This window comes from Pseudophryne corroboree, chromosome 11 (assembly GCF_028390025.1).
Source record: "Pseudophryne corroboree isolate aPseCor3 chromosome 11, aPseCor3.hap2, whole genome shotgun sequence".
Lineage (NCBI taxonomy): Eukaryota > Metazoa > Chordata > Amphibia > Anura > Myobatrachidae > Pseudophryne > Pseudophryne corroboree.
The window spans coordinates 51,208,870-51,230,026 of NC_086454.1; the positions used below are offsets into that span (position 1 = coordinate 51,208,870).

General features: G+C 45.9%; 1 protein-coding gene across 3 annotated transcripts in view; it reads left to right on the top strand.

Annotated features, from left to right (window-relative positions):
* Nucleotides 1-21,157, top strand: part of LOC134968725 (embryonic protein UVS.2-like) — a 127,295-nt gene that overhangs the window by 40,038 nt on the left and 66,100 nt on the right. For all 3 annotated transcript variants that reach the window (XM_063944226.1, XM_063944228.1, XM_063944227.1), the window contains exons 3-4: nt 17,419-17,446; nt 18,002-18,067. In XM_063944226.1, coding sequence (XP_063800296.1) covers nt 17,419-17,446; nt 18,002-18,067 — 94 coding nt within the window. The remainder of the gene's footprint in view (nt 1-17,418; nt 17,447-18,001; nt 18,068-21,157) is intronic.

Consider the following 21,157-nt stretch of genomic DNA (forward strand, 5'->3'; position numbering starts at 1 on the left):
TATGCTCAAGGCTACTGTTGCTATGTGCTGTATGCTATAGGCTACTGTTGATATGTGCTGTATGCTATAGGCTACTGTTGCTATGTGCTGTATGCTATTGGCTAATGTTGCTATGTGATGTATTCTATTGGCTGCTGTTGCTATGTGCTGTATGCTATGGGCGGAGTATTGGATTCCTGATCCAGGTTATCAGTAACATAGTTATGCCAGGTGTGTTTAAGATGTAGTAAAAAATCTTCAGAGTGTAAGAGATATGCTGGGAACCTCCAACATTTGGAAATACTTTGGGGTAAAGCCAAATGTAGGGATAGAATTATGGGGGCATAGTCTGAGATAATAATATCCTTAATTGAAGTGTGAGAGACTTTGAAGAATAGGTGTTTAGATAAAAAGAGATAATCGATGCGAGAATGAGTGGAGTGTGGGTGTGAGTAGAAAGAGTAGTCCCGTTGGAGGGGGTGATGTATACGCCAAGGGTCTAGTAAAGCAAGTTGGAAACAAAGAGAGGAGAGAAGTTTAGGAGAGGGCCCGGGTTGTTTAGTACTCGCTCCCGACCTGTCCATGGACGGATCAACGACTGTATTGAAATCTCCCCCTAAAATTAAATTTTGGCCGCCCCAAGACAGAACTCTCTGAAGAACATCTGCAAAAAAGAGGTTGTTATATCCAGTAGGTGCATAAAGGTTCAAAAGGGTGTATACCATGTTATCAATAGAAACATCTAAGAGAATAAATCTGCCCTCAGGGTCAATACATTTTTTAAGGATCGAGAATCTGAGATTCCTATTAAAGAGGATGGCAACACCTCTGGTTTTATTGGTGTAGGGAGCGGATACGCACTCTCCTATCCATGGGGCCTAAAATGACGGAGAGGAATCATGCACCCAATGTGTCTCCTGCAAAAACACAACTTGAGGGGACATACGAGAGAGATGGGCGAGTACCTTCTTACGTTTAATGGGGCTATTAAGACCCTCTACATTCCAAGAAATTATGTTAAAATCAAAAAGTGGGGTGACTACCGGGTCCGAGGGTTGAGAAGTAGCATGGTCAGTCATACTACCCCACCCCCGCAGATGGAGAATAAAATATCAAAATTGTATAGGTAAAATGGTGCCCCCGGGGGCAAGTGAGCAAGGAGGGGCCAACCCATGGAGGACCGAAACCCATCATCCCATCAGGCAAGACAAACAAACAGACAAACAAACAAAGACATCAAACTAGTAAACATGAAACAATCAGAGGCGTAGCCTCCAGCACGCATAAATAGCATGCCGACATCATGCCCCTAACACTGTGTGACCTGTGAACAACAGCAGTTGAAGAGAAGAGCAAACTTTAAGCAGGAATCAACAGTCAAGTGTCAGGGTGAGCAGAATGGGCTTTTGCTGCCAACGGATCGTCAAAGAAGTGTGGTTTTCCATTGATAAAGACTCGAAGGCGAGCCGGATACAATAGTGAAAACTTGATGTTATCTTCAAACAGCCGTTTGCATACCGGAGCGAACTCTCTGCGTCTGTTAGCGACATAAGTGGAAAAGTCCTGGAATATAAGCAGCCGTTCTCCCTTGTAGAGAAGACCTTCTGACTTTCGGTAGTGGTCTAAGAGCTTGGATTTATCCGCGTAGTTTAGGATCCTCATGATAACAGGGCGAGGACGTCCAGCAGAGTCTTTGCGTTCAGGGCCTATCCTACGAGCCCTCTCAATGGCTAACGGCGAGCCATGAAGGCCCATATCCAGTTTTTACGGCAGCCAGGTAGAGAGAAGGTCCAACAACGCATGGCCAGTCACCGACTCCGGGATGCCCACCACCCTCAGGTTGTTTCGACGGCTCCGATTCTCCAAGTCATCGAGCTTATCAGTGAGGCCTTTAATTTCTTTGGTTTGGGCCTCTATAGTGGACTGTGCAGACTGTAGATCATCCTCCAATGTTGAGACCCTCTGCTCGACTTTATCTAAACAGCCATTATGTTGAGTTAGCTGGGTCAAGGTGGAATCTATGGCCTCTTTGAGGCCCGCCGGCTTTTCATCCAGGAGAGGCCCGAGAACCGCAGCAATATCAGTAGGTTTCATTTTAGGCTGTTTAGTGGCCGTAGTGTTAGTACGTTTTCGTTGGGAACGAGAACGGATGGTGGAACAATCAGAATCGGAAGAATTTCTATGGGAGATGTCCTCACGTGCGCCTGAGGCAGGACCAGAGGAGGACATTGAAGTGGACACCAGGAACTTTTCCATATGAGGTCGCCAGAGATAAATATATAAAGCAAGTAGTAGTAAAGGGCGCAGAGAGTAGTTTAATGAGGGTCACATCAGTGAGAGGGAGAGACTAGAGAGTTACATCATTACGAAGATGGCAAACATGTATGAAAGAATTGCAACTCGCCCACAGCAGCTCTCATGGAGAAAGCCGACGGTAAAGCCGATAAGGAGCGGTATGTAAAGGGGAAGGTTGCAAGCTGGTGTAAGCATGCAGCGCCCCAGTTATGAAGAGGGGGGAGGGGGGGGGAGAGTTCCTCACCACACCGCCAGTGCACTATATCTCAACACCGGTAGTGTGGCTCCCGTCTCCCAGCTCCCAGGGTAGCTTTGATGTAAATAAATACTGTGCCAAGAATGTGAGCTGTCGCTAAATTTCTGCAGATCACAAATAACAGCCTCAACAGGGGGGGCAACAAGGTGCATAGTTAGTAGACCCTCGGTGGCAGGCAGGTCAGCAGGAGATGTGTCTGGGAGCAGTACAAGGGAGGACACCTTATCAGCAATGCAACTGGAAGTGTGGTGCTGGTGTCCACTCACCTGCTCCCCGCTCCGTCCAGGCCTTCCACAGCAGCAGAGGGGAGATAGCCGCCGGGTCCCGCCGCCGTGCTAATGGGGCTGATCACGGCAGGGACGATGGTCACGGGTCAGCTAGGGTCGTCCGTGATGGGTATCCCCCGAGGGAGAGAGGCAGGTCCAGGCGTCTGTAGTGCGGCACGGCCGGAAGGTGTTGGCGCCGCTCGCAGGGATGAGCGAGCGCTCCTTCAAGTCCCTTATGCCTCGTATTGCGGAAGCGGGCCGGGCGACCCCCCGGTCACCCTAGAGGAGGCACAGTGCAGCCGGAGTCTGCGGCATCCAGCGCGTTGGAGGTCCTCCGCGACGGCTTCCAGCTGAGGTATAGGGGTCACAGCAGGGGGCAGTGGGTCCAGTGACAGGTGACCTTGTCAGTGCATAGCCCAGCAAGGGCGCCAAAGCTGAAGTCCACAGTGTAATGATCTCCGGCTCCCTCTGCAGGCAGACTTGAAAACAGAGGCCCTGGTCCCGGAGTGTGAACGGGCCGCAGAGCGGGTGGGTGCTGCCGCCGTGGGTGCAGGGGCTCAGCGGCAGGCAGCGGGTCCAGCGGTACAGGCGGCCACGTCAGCAGGGTCAGCGGCAGACGCGCCGCGGCAATTGTCCGTGGGATTCAGGCCCTCCGGTCCTCTCCCTGGGCAGGTCTATAAAATCGAGGCCCCGGCATCGGAGTAGCAGTAGGCCGCAGCCTGCAGGAGCGTTATATGACACTCCCCGGCTCCGCGACGCTGACCTGGTCACAGCGGGGGATAAATGAGGGTGGAAGGGAGGTGGATGGAGTAAAGGGGGTGGTAAAGAAGGGCAGGGAGAGTGGTTTTAATAAGAGGGATGTAAGAGCACAGGGATTCAGCTGCCACTCTCCTCTGCCGTCAGCCAGCAGTCTTTATCCACAGTTAAGTGGTCAGAGGAATCCAGTTTTAGTCACTAGCAGCACTGCACACACCGTTAGCAGGAGATCTGCATTGCCAGCTGGGTAATGCTGAATAATAGGGATAGATTAGTTTCACAGCTCTTTAAAATGACACTTGAAATCTATGGCTTCATACCTAGCACTTTTAACACTACATTATTATCAGGTAACATTGTAGACGGGAAGGCGGTAATGAAATGATGCCCCACTCGTACACACAGCAATTTACTTCCAGAACCTGAAGCCACTTCCTTCCTGTAGCTGATGACAATGACACTAGGCTCATCATATCTCGCCCATGCACAGCACCGAGACTGAGGGCAGGCACACCGGCGACTTCCGGGAGGAGCAATGTCGCACTTATCCACTTTTAATACACCCAATAAAAGTATACAGTAATTTTATCTATTCATCTATCAGGCTGCCCCCCCCCCCTCTCCCCACCAAAAAACAAACAAATATCACGTATAAAATGACGGACCTGTCACGTGTATGGGACTGCAGTCGTTAGTACCTCCTGGATACCGGAGATTTATATTGTCTAATTTATGTATTTAGTGCAGTTTGCCTTGGTGGATACACTTATCCACCTTTAATACACTGAATAAAACTATATTTTTATCTACTTACCTATCATTCTTTTTGATCAATTATAAGAGTGCACCCACACAAGAGTCTTCTTTTTCTCCAATTCTGACTTAGTTACAAACTCTGGGTGCACCATCAACTTGACTATATTAGGAGATCTCTTCTCCCCCTCAATTGTCGATTTTGGTTTTTGTAGTTTATACTTGCAATTTCAGACCAGTGCGGGATTACCTATATACGTTGAATGTATAGTAGTATACTATGTATATAAGTGGTTAATCTGTTATGTATAGTAGTATACTATGTATATTAGTGGTTGATCTGTAATGTATAGTAGTATGCTATGTACAGTGTATTAGTGGTTGGTCTGTTATGTATAGTAGTATAGTATGTATATTAGTGGTTGGTTTGTTATGTACAGTATAGTAGTATAGTATGTATATTAGTGGTTAGTTTGTTATGTACAGTATAGTAGTATAGTATGTATATTAGTGGTTGGTTTGTTATGTACAGTATAGTAGTATAGTATGTATATTAGTGGTTAGTTTGTTATGTACAGTACAGTAGTATACTACTGTATGTATATTAGTGGTTAGTTTGTTATGTACAGTATAGTAGTATACTATGTACATTAGTGGTTAGTTTGTTATGTACAGTATAGTAGTATACTACTGTATGTATATTAGTGGTTAGTTTGTTATGTACAGTATAGTAGTATACTATGTACATTAGTGGTTAGTTTGTTATGTACAGTATAGTAGTATAGTATGTATATTAGTGGTTAGTTTGTTATGTACAGTACAGTAGTATAGTATGTACATTAGTGGTTAGTTTGTTATGTACAGTATAGTAGTATAGTATGTATATTAGTGGTTAGTTTGTTATGTACAGTATAGTAGTATACTATGTACATTAGTGGTTAGTTTGTTATGGTTGGCGGCCATTTTCCCAGAGATTTCCTTACTGCGCATGCACAAATCTCCGGAAAAATGGCAGCTGCACCATTTACCTGAGTTTTGCTTAAAGATGCTGCCGCCGGTGGGGACTCCGGAGAGGTGAGTATTTAAAAAATGGGTGCACGGTGTGTGGTGTGGGCCCCCCCTGGACCCCGGGGGGCCATGTGCACCGCACACACTGCACCCATTGTAAATACGCCAGTGGTCCTGCGATCTCAGTGTAGTAATGCAAATGCCTCTGCCTGATTGACAGGCATAGGCATCTGGAGGGACGGGCGGGGGAGGCCGGCATTCAGGAAAATGGGGAGGGGGGGGGGGGGGGATTGTTGAGACCAAGGACTGCGTTGTGGACGCAGTTTCCTTGGTCTCGCAGGGCCACCTGCGACAGCAAGTCTGAGTAAGCCCGAAGCTTACTCAGCCTGTCGTCGCAGATAAACATCACGACCGATGGTTGCGATGTTCATCACATTATGCGATTGCATCACAAATGCAAGGAGGAGGTGGTATGTACCTCCTCCTGCATCCTGCATTGCTAAGGAGCAGCTTTGCAATTGCAGTCCTTTGTGAATTAGGCCCTAAGATGTGGATTGAAACGTAGATCTGTGTATGATTTGTGTAAGGATTTGGTGATGGATTAAAGCATATATTTGTTTCATGTTTTCGTAAGTCTTGTTGAATAAAGCTAGACGTGTACAATGTGGTGTCTATATAATTTGGATTGCAAGGAGTACTTCCAGGGCTGAGGAGTGGTCTCAGTGCACCTGTTACCAATTTGTTAATTGGTATCCACACAGGTTTTCCCTCCAGCTGTATGACTGATAAGTCGTACAATGTTCTAGTAAGTCACCATTACTTTAGCCCAGGTGGTAGCAAAAGGAGGATATGTGAAAGTTGGCGAGCAGAGCATCCTGTACCTCTTGTAAGGGGTAATCTTCTAGTGCATATATTTTAAGGGATAATATACAGAGGTTCTTTGAAGCCAATAAGGTTATTATTAGGAACCAACATAGATTTGTGAAGGATAAATCATGTCAAACTAACTTAATAGGCTTCTATGAAACAGTTAGTGCAAATCTAGATCAGGGTAAAGATTTTGCTAAAGCTTTCGATACAGTACCTCACATGAGACTTATCTACACATTAAGATAACTGGGACTAGGGAGCACAATATGCAAACTAGGTATTAGCATGCATAAAGCGGGGAATTGATGCAAGGGATGAGAGTGTTATATTCCCATTTTATAAATCACTAGTAAGGCCACATCTTGAATACTGTGCACAATTATGGGCACCATACCACAAAAAGGATATCCTGGAACTAGAAAAGGTTCAGAGATGGGCGGCCAAATTGATTAAGGTGGTGAAGACGCTCGAATACGAGGAAAGGCTTGCTAGGCTAGGCATGTTTACACTAAAAAAAAAGGAGATTTAGAGATAAGGGGACAATACACAGAGCTAGTGGGGAATTTGTTTTTGGTAAGATTAATACAAAGGACACGTGGACACCCGCTTAGGTTAGAGGAGAGGAGATTTCGCACACAGAGACGAAAAGGTTTCTTCACAGTAAGGACAATACGTGTTTGGAATTCACTGCCTGAGAGAGTAGTAATGAAAGACTCTGTCATTTCTTTTAAGAATGCGCTAGATAAATTCCTACTGTATAATAAGGATATACAGGGTTATGTTGGGTAAATAATGCACAATAGTATAAAAAGAAATAATAATAATAAAAAAGAAATAGACATGATAATGGTTAAACATTCACAACAGCTGAAATTAGTATGAAAAATATTAAAGTATAGGAGATCACTAACAGGTTGAACTTGATGGACAAATTGTCTTTTTTCAACCTCAGAAGCTATGTTACTATGTAGTACAGTATATATATATATATATATATATATATATATACACACAGTGACGTCACCGCCGGCATTAGCGAACATGCAGATCAGCCCGATATTGATGGGTTGAGCTGCATGTCAGCTCAATATTGGATATCGCTGAATAGCGCGCGGGAGCGCACATCGTTCGTCGGTCACCAATATTGCCCCCATATACACTGGATGATATAAGCCTAATAATAAACGATAACGACATTTATGTCGTTATCGTTTATTTTTTAGGCTAAAATCGCCTAGTATATACACCCCTTAAGCTACAAGTTAGAGGTTTGTGCAATTCAATTAATTTCTTTTTATAAAATAACACTATCAGATACAGGGTTGAGTCTCCCTTATCCAAAATGCTTGGGACCAGAAGTACTTTGGATATTGGATTTTTCCGTATTTTGGAATAATTGCATATCATAATGAGATATCATGGCGATGGGACCTAAGCCTAAAGACAGAATGCATTTATGTTTCATATACACCTTATACACACAGCCTGAAGGTCATTTTAGCCACTATTTTTAATAACTTTGTGCATTAAACAAAGTGTGTGTACATTCACACACTTCATTTATGTTTCATATACACCTTATACACACAGCCTGAAGGTCATTTTAGCCACTATTTTTAATAACTTTGTGCATTAAACAAAGTGTGTGTACATTCACACACTTCATTTATGTTTCATATACACCTTATACACACAGCCTGAAGGTCATTTAATACAATATTTTTTATAACTTTGTGTATCAAACAAAGTTTGTGTACATTGAGCCATCAGAAAACAAAGGTTTCACTTTCTCACTCTCACTCCAAAAATTCCGTATTTCGGAATATTTGTATTTGGGATACTCAACCTGTATATATCACAAATCCTGTTAGATAATGAATGGATAAATCACCTCTATATTAAAACCACTGGTATCATACATTGTTTATCTTACATATTATATCCTGAAGTTGCTCAAAGAAATTATTATATAATTATTAGTATTACAATTGCAAGGGGAACACAATTAGAAGTTGTAATTACCAATGTTGGTGGGAAATTGCAATTTGTTCTGCATTAAGGAATTATACGGAACCCTGCTATAATTATATATAGTATTCACATAAAGGGGATACGCTAATAATTCATCTTCTCGCCCAATAGTGATTGTCATGAAATAACAATTACACCATGACCACGTGTTACCAGCTGGTTGGCTGGTAGCAGCCCTTCTTGTGCATATAAGGGTGACCTCTATCTACAGAGCAATAGTAGAAATAGCATATACGTAGGATACAGCACATAGCAAATAGTAGTACCAATTGCAGGATGGATACAGGGATAATATATGTCATTGCCTTGGCTGTCCTGATACAGCTGTGCATTGGAGTCCCCTTGCAGGTAAGTACATGACAATATTTGTATTACCCTTTTTGGCTTATTTTGGGTTATTTGGGTTGTATAAACTGGGAAAACCATATGGCAAAAGGTTATCTAGGTGTATTAATAGTATTTATTGCTTGGTTTTGGTAGTAACAGTGGGTACTTATTTTATGACATTAATCGGTCCATGACTTCTATGAGTTACTGTGATGTCTTGGGAAAACCAGGGTGCATCTCTGATACATTTACTAAGGCAGTAATAGGAGTCAGCAGCTGCTGAGCGAGAAATGTATTCAGTAAGCCGGCAACTACCTAGTCATTTATAAAATGATAAATGCTACCTAAAAGCTGATTGGTTGTCATGGGTAACCTTTCCACTGTTAACTCTTCCCTACTCTTTTCACTCCCTGATACATCAACACCATAGTCCCCTATGCACTAGCCTTGGAGAGAGATAAAGTGTACGGAGATAAAGTACCAAATAACCAGCTCCTAACTGCCATGTTACAGGCTGTGTAGGAAAAATGACAGTTAGGAGCTGATTGGTTGCTACTTTATCTTCGGCCACTTTATCAATCCCCAATGCTTAGTACATAGACCCATTAGACATAGTACACATACAGCATCAGCTCCTACACCAATCAGCACCATGCTACACAATGTTCTCATAGTACATGTCGGGGTCACAGATTTCCTTTTCCTCATCACATAGTAAATACTTAAACAAAAAAATAAGTATAATTCAAATTAGTTACTAAAACATTTAAATGTTGTTTTTTTGTTTTAAATAAAACTACTACCACTGTAGTATAAAGAATAATTCCCAAGGGCTGAAACTAGCATTTCTATCACCTGGAGCAACTGTCAGACTTGGTTTTGTCTGTGTCCCCGGAGGGGGCGCTAGTGGGTCAGTGGAGGTGGATGGGAGAAAACGAGGAGGCTGGATTATGTTTCTGCGCATGAGCGCAATGATATTTATTAGACAGATGGTTCACAAAACGGCAGCAGAAAATAACAGTAGGAAATGCAAATGTCAATTGTACAGCGTGGCAGCTGAAAGTCTATGGTAACAGAATGAATGGTGACTGATGAAATGATAACCGGTAGTGATGATAACAGATGAGTGATAACTTGGCAGAGAATATTCTGGTATGGGAACCAGAGCAGATTAAAACATGGAACCAGCAGAGATGGTGTTGTATGGCAAACCTGGTAGCAGAGGCAGGAGTCTGACTATGTCCACAGTGCAGGTGATGAGGCACTGGCAGCAAGCAAGCTGTATCACAGGTGGAGAGATGGAACACACCTGGAGTCAGTCTCTATTGCTAGGCTGAAGCACACAGAGATGGTGGTGAGTGTGAAGCCTGTAGATGGAAGCAGGTATTGCTGGCGCTTGTAGTTCCACGGAGCTGTGAGAAGTAACCAGGAGTATAGAGTCTTAGGTAGATAGCCAGGAACACGGAACAGCAGGTAGGTATCCAGGTACACGGAGGAAACAGGAACCAGATCCTTACACATGAGTCGCAGGAGTGACACAAAGTTCAGGATGCCTGCAGACTGATCCTGCAGCTTCATATATACCCCTTGTTACACAGTCATTGGTGGAGTGAGGAAAAGTGGGTGCGGCCAAGCACCGGATTGGCCGCCGTATGCTGACTGCTGGAAGCTGTCATGGCGGCGCCCATGCCGCGGCCTAGCGGGAACGCGGCGTGCTACACGCCCGCTATCACAGGAGCGCTCCCAGGCCCAGGATGGCGTCTGATGGCAGAGACGCGGATGACAGATGAACGCAGGGACCCAGGACGGAGTCCGCAGCGGCGGACAGATGTCACCGTGGTGAGTCGATTCCTGACAGTACCCCCCCCTTTAAGGGTGGGCACCGAACACCCACGTGGCTTGGAAGGATGAGTGTTATGGAAGACACGGACCAACCTTGGAGCATGGACATCCAACGAATTTACCCAACTTCTCTCCTCTGGGCCATAACCGGACCAATCGACAAGGTATTGAAGACGTCCATACCGGCAACGGGAATCCAGAATCTTGCCAATCTCGAACTCCACGCCCCGCTGAGTTCGAACTTTGGGACCAACTGGAAGAGCTCTTTGGAAACGATTCAGGACTAAAGGTCTGAGGAGAGAAACATGAAAAGCATTAGGTATTCGCAGAGAAGGTGGTCACTTCAGCTTGTAGGCCACAGGGTTGATGACTCTTTCGACAGGAAAGGGACCAATGAAACGTGGTGCAAATTTCATGGACGGGACCCTAAGACGGAGGTTCCGGGTAGACAGCCAAACCTTGTCCCCAGGTTTCAGGCTAGGAACTGCACGTCTTTTGCGATCAGCAAAGTATTTATACCGGCTGGAGGCCTTTTTGAGAGAAGTGTGAATCTTCCTCCAGATTGAAGAAAACTGACTCAGGGCAGTAGTGGCAGCAGGAACATCCATGTGAGGGAGTTCTTGGAAATCTGGAACACGAGGATGTTGCCCATACACTGCAAAGAATGGAGTTGTCTCAGTAGCAGTGTGGTAGCGGAAGTTGTGGGCAAACTCGGCCCATGGGAGCAGATCAAACCAGTCATCCTGAGAAGATGAAACATACAACCTTAAAAATGTCTCTAGTTCTTGATTTACCCTCTCTGTCTGCCCATTCGTCTGAGGGTGGTAAGATGACGAGAACTTCAGTTTAACCTGCATGGCAGAACAGAGAGCCCTCCAAAACCTCGCTACAAACTGTACACCTCGGTCGGATATTATTTCTGAGGGTAGACCATGTAAGCGGAAAATCTCCCGTAGGAAGATTTGGGCGAGTTTTGGGGCAGAAGGGAGACCCTGGAGAGGAACAAAATGGGCCATCTTGGTAAATCTGTCCACTACAACCCAGATGGTATTGTATCCTTGAGAAGGAGGAAGGTCGGAGATAAAGTCCATGGACAGGTGTGACCAAGGGCGACTAGGAACAGACAATGGTTGTAACTGACCTGCTGGAGACTGACGAGGAGTCTTGTGCTGCACACACTTAGGACAGGATGCCACGAAATCCTTGATGTCAGCTTTCATCTTTGGCCACCAGTATGTCTCAGAGAGGAACTTGAAGGTTTTCAGAACACCGGGATGACCAGTGAACTTGGATTGATGGGCCCAAGACAGCAACTTGGGACGGAGTTCTGGGGAAACAAAAGTCTTACCAGGAGGAGGAGCTGGGGAGACTTGAGATGCAGCAAATACCACTGGACTCAGGATGGAATGTGGAACTGAGTCAGGCGTTTCCTCTTCGGATTCCATAGATCGGGATAAGGCGTCAGCTTTAACATTCTGCGAACCTGGGCGGAAATGAAGCTTAAAGTTAAAACGTGAGAAAAACATAGCCCACCTGGACTGGCGAGGATTAAGGCACTGGGCTGCCTTTAAATATAGCAAATTTTTATGATCCGTGTAGATGTTGAACGGATGTTTGGCCCCTTCCAGGAGATACCTCCATTCCTCGAGGGCCAGCTTAATCGCCAGTAGTTCTTGATCTCCAACGGAATAGTTAGCTTCTGCAGGGAGGATTTTACGAGAATAAAATCCACAGGGGTGGATTTTCCCATCAGTTCCCTTCTGGGAGAGAACAGCTCCAACTCCAACTGTAGAGGCATCCACCTCCAACTCGAACGGTCTGTTTACATCTGGCTGGGACAGAACTGGAGCAGACATAAAGGCCAGCTTGATTTTCTGGAAGGCCGCTAAAGCCTCTTCTGACCAGTTGGAATGGTCTGCCCCTTTCCGAGTTAAGTTGGTAATAGGAGCGATGAGAGTGGAGAATCCCCGAATAAATTTCCTATAGTAGTTGGCAAATCCCAGGAACCGCTGAATAGACTTGAGAGAATTTGGAATGGACCAATTGGCAATGGCTTCCAACTTTGTCGGGTCCATCTGGAGATCCGATCCGGAAATTATATATCCCAGGAAGGGTATAGAGGAAACTTCAAAGGTACACTTGGATAGTTTACCGTAGAGCCGGTTCTCACGAAGACGTCGGAGGACTTCACGGACCTGTAGACGATGAGAGGGAAGATCTTGGGAGAAGATGAGGATATCATCCAGATAAACAACGAGGTATTTATACAGAACGTCACGGAAGATTTCGTTCACAAAGTGTTGGAACACTGCTGGGGCATTACTCAACCCGAATGGCATTACCAGGTACTCGTAATGACCATCTCGAGTGTTAAAAGCTGTCTTCCATTCGTCACCACTCCGGATTCTGATGAGGTTGTAGGCACCGCGGAGATCTAGCTTGGTGAAGATGCGGGCTCCTTTAACTCTGTCAAATAATTCGGTAATGAGTGGTAATGGATAACTATTTTTAATGGTAATGTCATTGAGACCCCGGTAGTCAATGCATGGACGCAGTCCTCCATCCTTCTTTTTAACAAAGAAGAAGCCTGCACCAGCGGGTGATGATGAAGGACGAATGAATCCCTTCTGTAAATTCTCCCTGATGTAGTCGCTCATCGCTTCAGTTTCGGGAACAGATAACGGGTAGGTACGCCCCCTAGGTGGCTTCTTGCCAGGAAGGAGATCGATGGGACAATCCCATTCTCTATGGGGCGGCAGGACATCCGCGGCTTTTTCACTGAAGACATCAGAGAAATCTTGATAAGCCGCAGGAAGACTTGACTGGGTTTTTACTTCAGTAGACTTGATTGGACAAACTTGGGCTAAACAGGACTGATGGCAATGTGAACCCCATGAAGTAAGTTGTAACGTTGACCAGTCAAACTGTGGATTGTGTAGCTGGAGCCAGGGCATGCCCAAAACGATCTCCTGGGTGGCTTGAGGAATGACTAAGAACTTTATTAATTCTGAGTGTAGGAACCCAACTCCCAAAACCACTGGTGCAGTTTGGTGAGAAATATTCCCCTTGGAGATTCGGCTACCATCCACGGCGGTAATGTAGACTGGGTAAGAAAGTTCACATACAGGCAAGCAAAATTTATTTACCGCAGCTTGGGTGATGAAATTTCCTGCGGCTCCACAGTCCACTAATGCTGATGCAGACTGAAGCCCAACTGAAGTCTCTAAAGTCACAGGAAGGATAAGGTCTTGATTAGAAGGAGCTTGTCTAGAAGATCCCAACTTGACTCCTCCTTTACAAGTCAGGATCTGGCGTTTCCCGAACGCACTGTGCAGGAATTAATCTGGTGACCTGCAGCCGCACAATAAAGACATAGTCTCTCACGAAGTCTTCTTGACCGCTCCTCAGGAGTTAGGCGGGACCTATTTATTTGCATAGGCTCATCAGAAGGTGGAGACTGGAACTGTACGGAAGGTATCATCCTTGATCTGCGTGGCTCACTCCGAGCACGTTCATTGTTGCGTTCGCGGATGCGAGAGTCCAACTTGATGCACAAGGAAATTAAATCGGACAATTGTACAGGAAGATCGCGGGTTGCCAGTTCGTCCTTGATCCGATCAGAGAGTCCATGCCAGAAAGCTGCTACCAGGGCTTGATTGTTCCACTGAATCTCTGCGGCCAACGTCTGGAACTGAATGACATATTGTCCCATACTACGGGTACCTTGACGAAGTTGGATTAGGTCGGCAGAAGCTGATGTTGCACGACCAGGCTCGTCAAAGATCCGTCTGAAGGTTGACACGAATTCTGCATAGTTGTTAATCAGAGGGTCGGCACGTTCCCACAGAGGAGACACCCAACTCAAAGCAGATCCAGAAAGTAGAGAGATGATGTAGGCAACCTTGGATCTTGGCGTGGGGAAATTATGTGACAACAATTCAAACTGGATTTCACATTGGTTGAGAAACCCACGACATAACTTTGGGCTGCCATCATAATTGCTTGGCACGGGCAGGTGCAGACGTGACACTGGAGCTGATGCAGCCGGCATAGAAGGACTCACAGTACTGGCAGGTGCTGGAGTAACAGGAACTGTAGGAGTGTGTACACTAGGCAGGGATTGCTGTAGTGTATCTATCCGGGAGGACATCCCTTGCAGGAACTGGAACATCTGCTGCTGCGCAGCCTCTTGACCATCCAAACGGGAGACCAGATTTTGCAAGGCCTCTGACCCCACACTCCGTCCACCATCCGAGTCCATCGATCCTGAACTTACTGTCAGACTTGGTTTTGTCTGTGTCCCCGGAGGGGGCGCTAGTGGGTCAGTGGAGGTGGATGGGAGAAAACGAGGAGGCTGGATTATGTTTCTGCGCATGAGCGCAATGATATTTATTAGACAGATGGTTCACAAAACGGCAGCAGAAAATAACAGTAGGAAATGCAAATGTCAATTGTACAGCGTGGCAGCTGAAAGTCTATGGTAACAGAATGAATGGTGACTGATGAAATGATAACCGGTAGTGATGATAACAGATGAGTGATAACTTGGCAGAGAATATTATGGTATGGGAACCAGAGCAGATTAAAACATGGAACCAGCAGAGATGGTGTTGTATGGCAAACCTGGTAGCAGAGGCAGGAGTCTGACTATGTCCACAGTGCAGGTGATGAGGCACTGGCAGCAAGCAAGCTGTATCACAGGTGGAGAGATGGAACACACCTGGAGTCAGTCTCTACTGCTAGGCTGAAGCACACAGAGATGGTGGTGAGTGTGAAGCCTGTAGATGGAAGCAGGTATTGCTGGCGCTTGTAGTTCCACGGAGCTGTGAGAAGTAACCAGGAGTATAGAGTCTTAGGTAGATAGCCAGGAACACGGAACAGCAGGTAGGTATCCAGGTACATGGAGGAAACAGGAACCAGATCCTTACACATGAGTCGCAGGAGTGACACAAAGTTCAGGATGCCTGCAGACTGATCCTGCAGCTTCATATATACCCCTTGTTACACAGTCATTGGTGGAGTGAGGAAAAGTGGGTGCGGCCAAGCACCGGATTGGCCGCCGTATGCTGACTGCTGGAAGCTGTCATGGCGGCGCCCATGCCGCGGCTTAGCGGGAACGCGGCGTGCTACACGCCCGCTATCACAGGAGCGCTCCCAGGCCCAGGATGGCGTCTGATGGCAGAGACGCGGATGACAGATGAACGCAGGGACCCAGGACGGAGTCCGCAGCGGCGGACAGATGTCACTGTGGTGAGTCGATTCCTGACAGCAACGCAGTAATTTGGCACTGGACCAGATCATCAGCTAAAGATGGGGTGGGGGAGCTTCAACAGGGTCACCTGAGACAGGGGGGCCTGGGGGTACTCGCCCCCCTCTGTGCTCCCCCTAGTCTGTCCCTGGCCTAACGTCTGAAGTCTACACCCACCATGGCATGCTTTTGACTCATCTTCTTGTCTCCAACCATCTTGGTGCCCCCTCCAATCCGGGCACGTGCACCCTAGCGCCCTCGCCCTTGTTGTGGCCCTGCATTCCCTCTATACTGAAATATAAGTAAAAGAGAAGCCATCATTTTATACATATATATTGTATAGTAGTCCTATATCTAGTGTAGTCCAGATTAGAATAGGACTCTACTGGTTTCAAAATGAAGCAGAGTTTGGTGGGTGGTGTAACTACTGGTGGAGCAGAAATTGGTGGGTAGAGTAACTATTGGTGGAGCAGAGACTGGTGTGCAGTGCAACTGTTGGTTGAGCAGAGCATTGTAGGTGGGGTAACTATTATTGGAGAGAGATTGGTGGGTGGGGTAACTATTGATGGAGCAGAGATTGATGGGTGGGGTAACTATTATTAGACAGAAATTGGTGGGTGGGGTCACTATTGATGGAGCAGAGATTGGTGGGTGGGGTAACTATTATTGGACAGAGATTGGTGGGTGGGGTAACTATTATTGAACAGAAATTGGTGGGTGGGGTAACTATTGATGGAGCAAATATTAGTGGGTGGGGTAACTATTATTGGACAGAGATTGGTGGGTGAGGTAACTATTGATGAAACAGAGATTGGTAAGTGGTCTAACTATTGATTGACCGGAGATTGGTGGGTAGTGTAACTATTGGCAGAGCAGAGCTTGGTGGGCAGTGTAACTATTGGTGGAGCAGTGATTAGTGGGCAGTGTAACTATTGGCTGAGCAGAGCCTTGTGGGTGGTGTAACTATTGGTGGAGCAGTGATTGGTGGGCAGTGTAACTATTGGCTGAGCAGAGCCTTGTGGGTGGTGTAACTATTGGTGGAGCAGTGATTGGTGGGCAGTGTAACTATTGGTGGAGCAGTGATTGGTGGGCAGTGTAACTATTGGCTGAGCAGAGCCTTGTGGTGGTGTAACTATTGGTGGAGCAGTGATTGGTGGGCAGTGTAACTGATGGCTGGGCAGAGCTTTGTGGATGGGGTAACTATTGGTGGAGCAGTGATTGGTGGGCAGTGTAACTATTGGCTGAGCAGAGCTTGGTGGGCAGTGTAACTATTGGTGGAGCAATGATTGGTGGGCAGTGTAACTATTGGTTGAGCAAAGCTTTGTGGGTGGTATAACTATTGATAAACAGAGTTTGGTGGGCAGTGTAAATATGGGTAGAGCAGAGATTGGTGGGTGAGGTGACTACTGATGGAGCAGAGCTCTGTGAGTGGTATCACTATTGAAAGAGCCGATCTCGTGGGCGGTGTAAATTTTGGTGGAGCAGAGCTTGATGGGCGGTATAACTATGATGGTCCAGATCTTGTTGGAAGGTGTTACTATTGGTGGTGCAGAGTTGGTCGGCGGTGTAACTAGTGATGGAGTAGATCCTAGTGGGCAGTTTAACCATTGGTGGAGCGAAGCTTGATGGGTGGTGTAACTGTCAAGCGTCCAGTGGTATGAAGGGAGCTGTACAATGTTTGCAGTGTGACCCAATACGTTGTTGTTATTATGGACATGAGATGACAGCAACTCTTTATAGGTCTGTGCAGTAATGTGTCATTTTTTTTGTAATCTGTTTATTTTCAGATTAATTTTGACAAAATGAACAAAGAAGGTAGGCATATGGTTTTTAATACATTTTTAGGGAGAACATAATCCTTTGTATGTTAGTCCATGTATACACATCTATAAATATCTGTATAAAGTGTTGTGATGTCACTGCTTATAAATTATAATCGATGAGTCCTGATGTCATCACTAGAGTGTTCATTGAAACAACTTGTGCAATATAAGAAGTAATGCACTCCATACTATATATATTTACAGATATTAGAAGTCATCACTGAATCTGATTACAACCCTATGCTTTATGTGGCCGCAGATCTCTGTAACCCCTGATATTCCTATAATGTACAGTAGAGTGTTCAATATCCCGTATATAATTTAAATTAGACTGAATGTAACGGATGCACTACCCCCTACTCTCCTTTCCTACCATATTACCCATATCACTAGTGTGACAAGTAGTGCTTGGCTTTTACTGACCTTTTCCCCTGTTTAATGTAACACTTTGCAAAATCTTACTTGTGCAGGTCATTTCAATAAATTCATTTTGCATTAGTAAAATGACGTATTATGAAGATGTTTTTTGTTCTTTGTTTCCATGTAGCTGCTAATCTGATGGAGAAAGCTGAAGCTCCAGATGTGTTCACTATAGTCTCAACCTCCAACAAAGGTAGAGATACAAGTGGTGTAACAGTCACAGATATATAAACAGAACTGTGTAACAAAAATGATCTCTCTCCTTCACCTTCCACTATTTTCTCCTTTGGTCCGCTTTCCTGAGCATTGCATGTTTTCCAGATCTCCTGACAGGAGTTGTGGAGTGGGACTCATCCCTAAAATATTCTTATACGTCACTTATTATGTCACCTGTGATACTGTGAGACAGCGGGCAGTGTCAGCCTGGGCTCCTAAAGCCCTTGCTGTGTCTAAAATGAGGCAAGAAACTCTCAATTGCAGACTCTGAAGAGGTGGAGCTATGGGAAAGTGGGTGGAGCTTTGTCATATGTGGGCATGGTGTGCAGATTAGGGGTTGTTTTGTGTAACAGGTATATGTTTTCTGGGTAAGAGATTTCTGTAATTGGAGCACTAAGTCTAAAGTACACTAAATTACCCTTACATTGTGCCAGAGTCTACCTCTCATGGCAGGTCTCCAGGAACATGGCATCTGTGCCACGTTCCCAGGGACATTTTTTTTGCACTTATGCGAATCACTGGAAAATGCCAGTGGCAGCCATTTTCCAAGTGATATTTGCAGCTCTGCAGTCAGCGCTGGGCCGATGGAGCAGTGAGTATAATTAAATGTGTGCGGTGTGTGCGCACCACACAACTTGCTTGCACCCATTATAAAACACCAGTGGTGGTGGTGTGCATATCAACCAATCAGACTCCATTTATAATTTTCTAGGATACATTATAGAAATGATAGCTAGAACATGATTGGCCGCTACTTTTCATTTTTAGAAGCTTCGGTAAAGCAACCACCCAGGAATTGATCTTTTTATTATTATTTTTTTGTTCTATTTTTTTTCAGGAAATAGATTCTAAACATGTATATCATATGTATTCCATACCTCCCAACTGTCTCAATTCCAGAGGGACAGTCCCACTATTCGGACACTGTCCCGCTGGCCCACCCGTGTGCCGCAGTGTCCCATGGCTGAGGGGGGGGGGGGGGGTTGCGGGAGCCTTTGATCACTGCTGCTCTTCACAGCAGTGCCCCAAAATGGCAAAAACAGGGACATGCCGTGAGGTCCCACCCCTCCACCTGAGGCCACACCCTCCCAATCCAAGACCACCACCCCTATTTGGGCACGTGTGCTTATGGCGTGATATTCTCTGTCAGTGATCCAGAGGAAAATGACAAGGGAGCTACAGAACCTGCATAGTATAAATCAGCACAGCAACATGGTTTTACCTTTTTTGCTTACTTCTAACTCTGAATAAGGCCCAGGATGTCACCGTTTATTTTGCTGGAAACCAGCAATGTTAAACGATGACTTCGTCAGCTACTGGAAATTTACTTTTATCTTATTCTGATCACCAGTTCTGCTCCTAATGCCCAGAACTTGGTGAAATAGTCAGTGGTGAATTTCCCATTAGGCACGTGCCTACGGGCAGCACCTGTTTGGGGGGGAAGGGGGGGGGGGGCACTCGGATGCTTGTGTTGGTAACATCAGCCCAAAAAGTACCAGTAACTGCTAAGTATTTCTGCTGTACTATGGGGGTCATTCCGAGTTGATCGCTAGCTGCATTTGTTCGCAGCGCAGCGACTAGGCTAAAAAACGGCAGTTCTGCACATGCGTATGCGGCGCAATGCGCATGCGTGATGTACGGGCACAACGAACGACGCAGTTTTGCACAGGGTCTAGCGATGCATTTCAGTCGCACTGGTTGCCGCAGAGTGATTGACATGAAGTGGGCGTTTCTGGGTGTTAACTGACCGTTTTCAGAGAGTTTTCGAATGCTGGGCGGGTTTGTGACGTCAAAACAGGAACTGAACAGTCTAGAGTGATCGCAAGCGCTGAGTAGGTTTTGAGCTACTCTGAAACTGCACAAAAAAACTTTGTAGCCGCTCTGCGATCTTTTCGTTCGCACTTCTTCTAAGCTAAAATACACTCCCAGTGGCCGGCGGCATAGCGTTTGCACGGCTGCTAAAAACTGCTAGCGAGCGATCAACTCGGAATGACCCCCCATGCCATATGCGATTCTGCATGGAGTGTAAATGGGTAGGACATGCACATACTACCCCTGTAAGCTGTCCCTCTTATAAATATGTATACATACGGTCATTAAAAATAAAATAAAATAAGAATTTACTCACCGGTAATTCTATTTCTCGTTGTCCGTAGTGGATGCTGGGGACTCCGTAAGGACCATGGGGAAAAGCGGCTCCGCAGGAGACTGGGCACAACTAAGAAAGATTTAGGACTACCTGGTGTGCACTGGCTCCTCCCTCTATGCCCCTCCTCCAGACCTCAGTTAGGAAACTGTGCCTGGAAGAGCTGACACAATAAGGAAAGGATTTGGAATCCCGGGTAAGACTCATACCAGCCACACCAATCACACCGTACAACTCGTGATACTATACCCAGTGAACAGTATGAATAACAACTGAGCCTCTCAAACAGATGGCTCAACAATAACCCTTTAGTTAGGCAATAACTATATACAAGTATTGCAGACAATCCGCACTTGGGATGGGCGCCCAGCATCCACTACGGACTACGAGAAATAGAATTACCGGTGAGTAAATTCTTATTTTCTCTGACGTCCTAGTGGATGCTGGGGACTCCGTAAGAACCATGGGGATTATACCAAAGCTCCCAAACGGACGGGAGAGTGCGGATGACTCTGCAGCACCGAATGAGCAAACTCAAGGTCCTCCTCAGCCAGGGTATCAAACTTGTAGAATTTAGCAAATGTGTTTGAACCCGACCAAGTAGCAGCTCGGCAAAGTTGTAAAGCCGAGACCCCTCGGGCAGCCGCCCAAGAAGAGCCCACCTTCCTCGTGGAATGGGCTTTTACAGATTTAGGATGCGGCAGTGCAGCCGCAGAATGTGCAAGTTGAATCGTACTACAGATCCAGCGAGCAATAGACTGCTTTGAAGCAGGAGCACCCAGCTTGTTGGGCGCATACAGGATAAATAGCGAGTCAGTTTTCCTGACTCCAGCCGTCCTGGAAACATAGATTTTCAGGGCCCTGACTACGTCCAGCAACTTGGAATCCTCCAAATCCTTAGTAGCCGCAGGCACCACAATA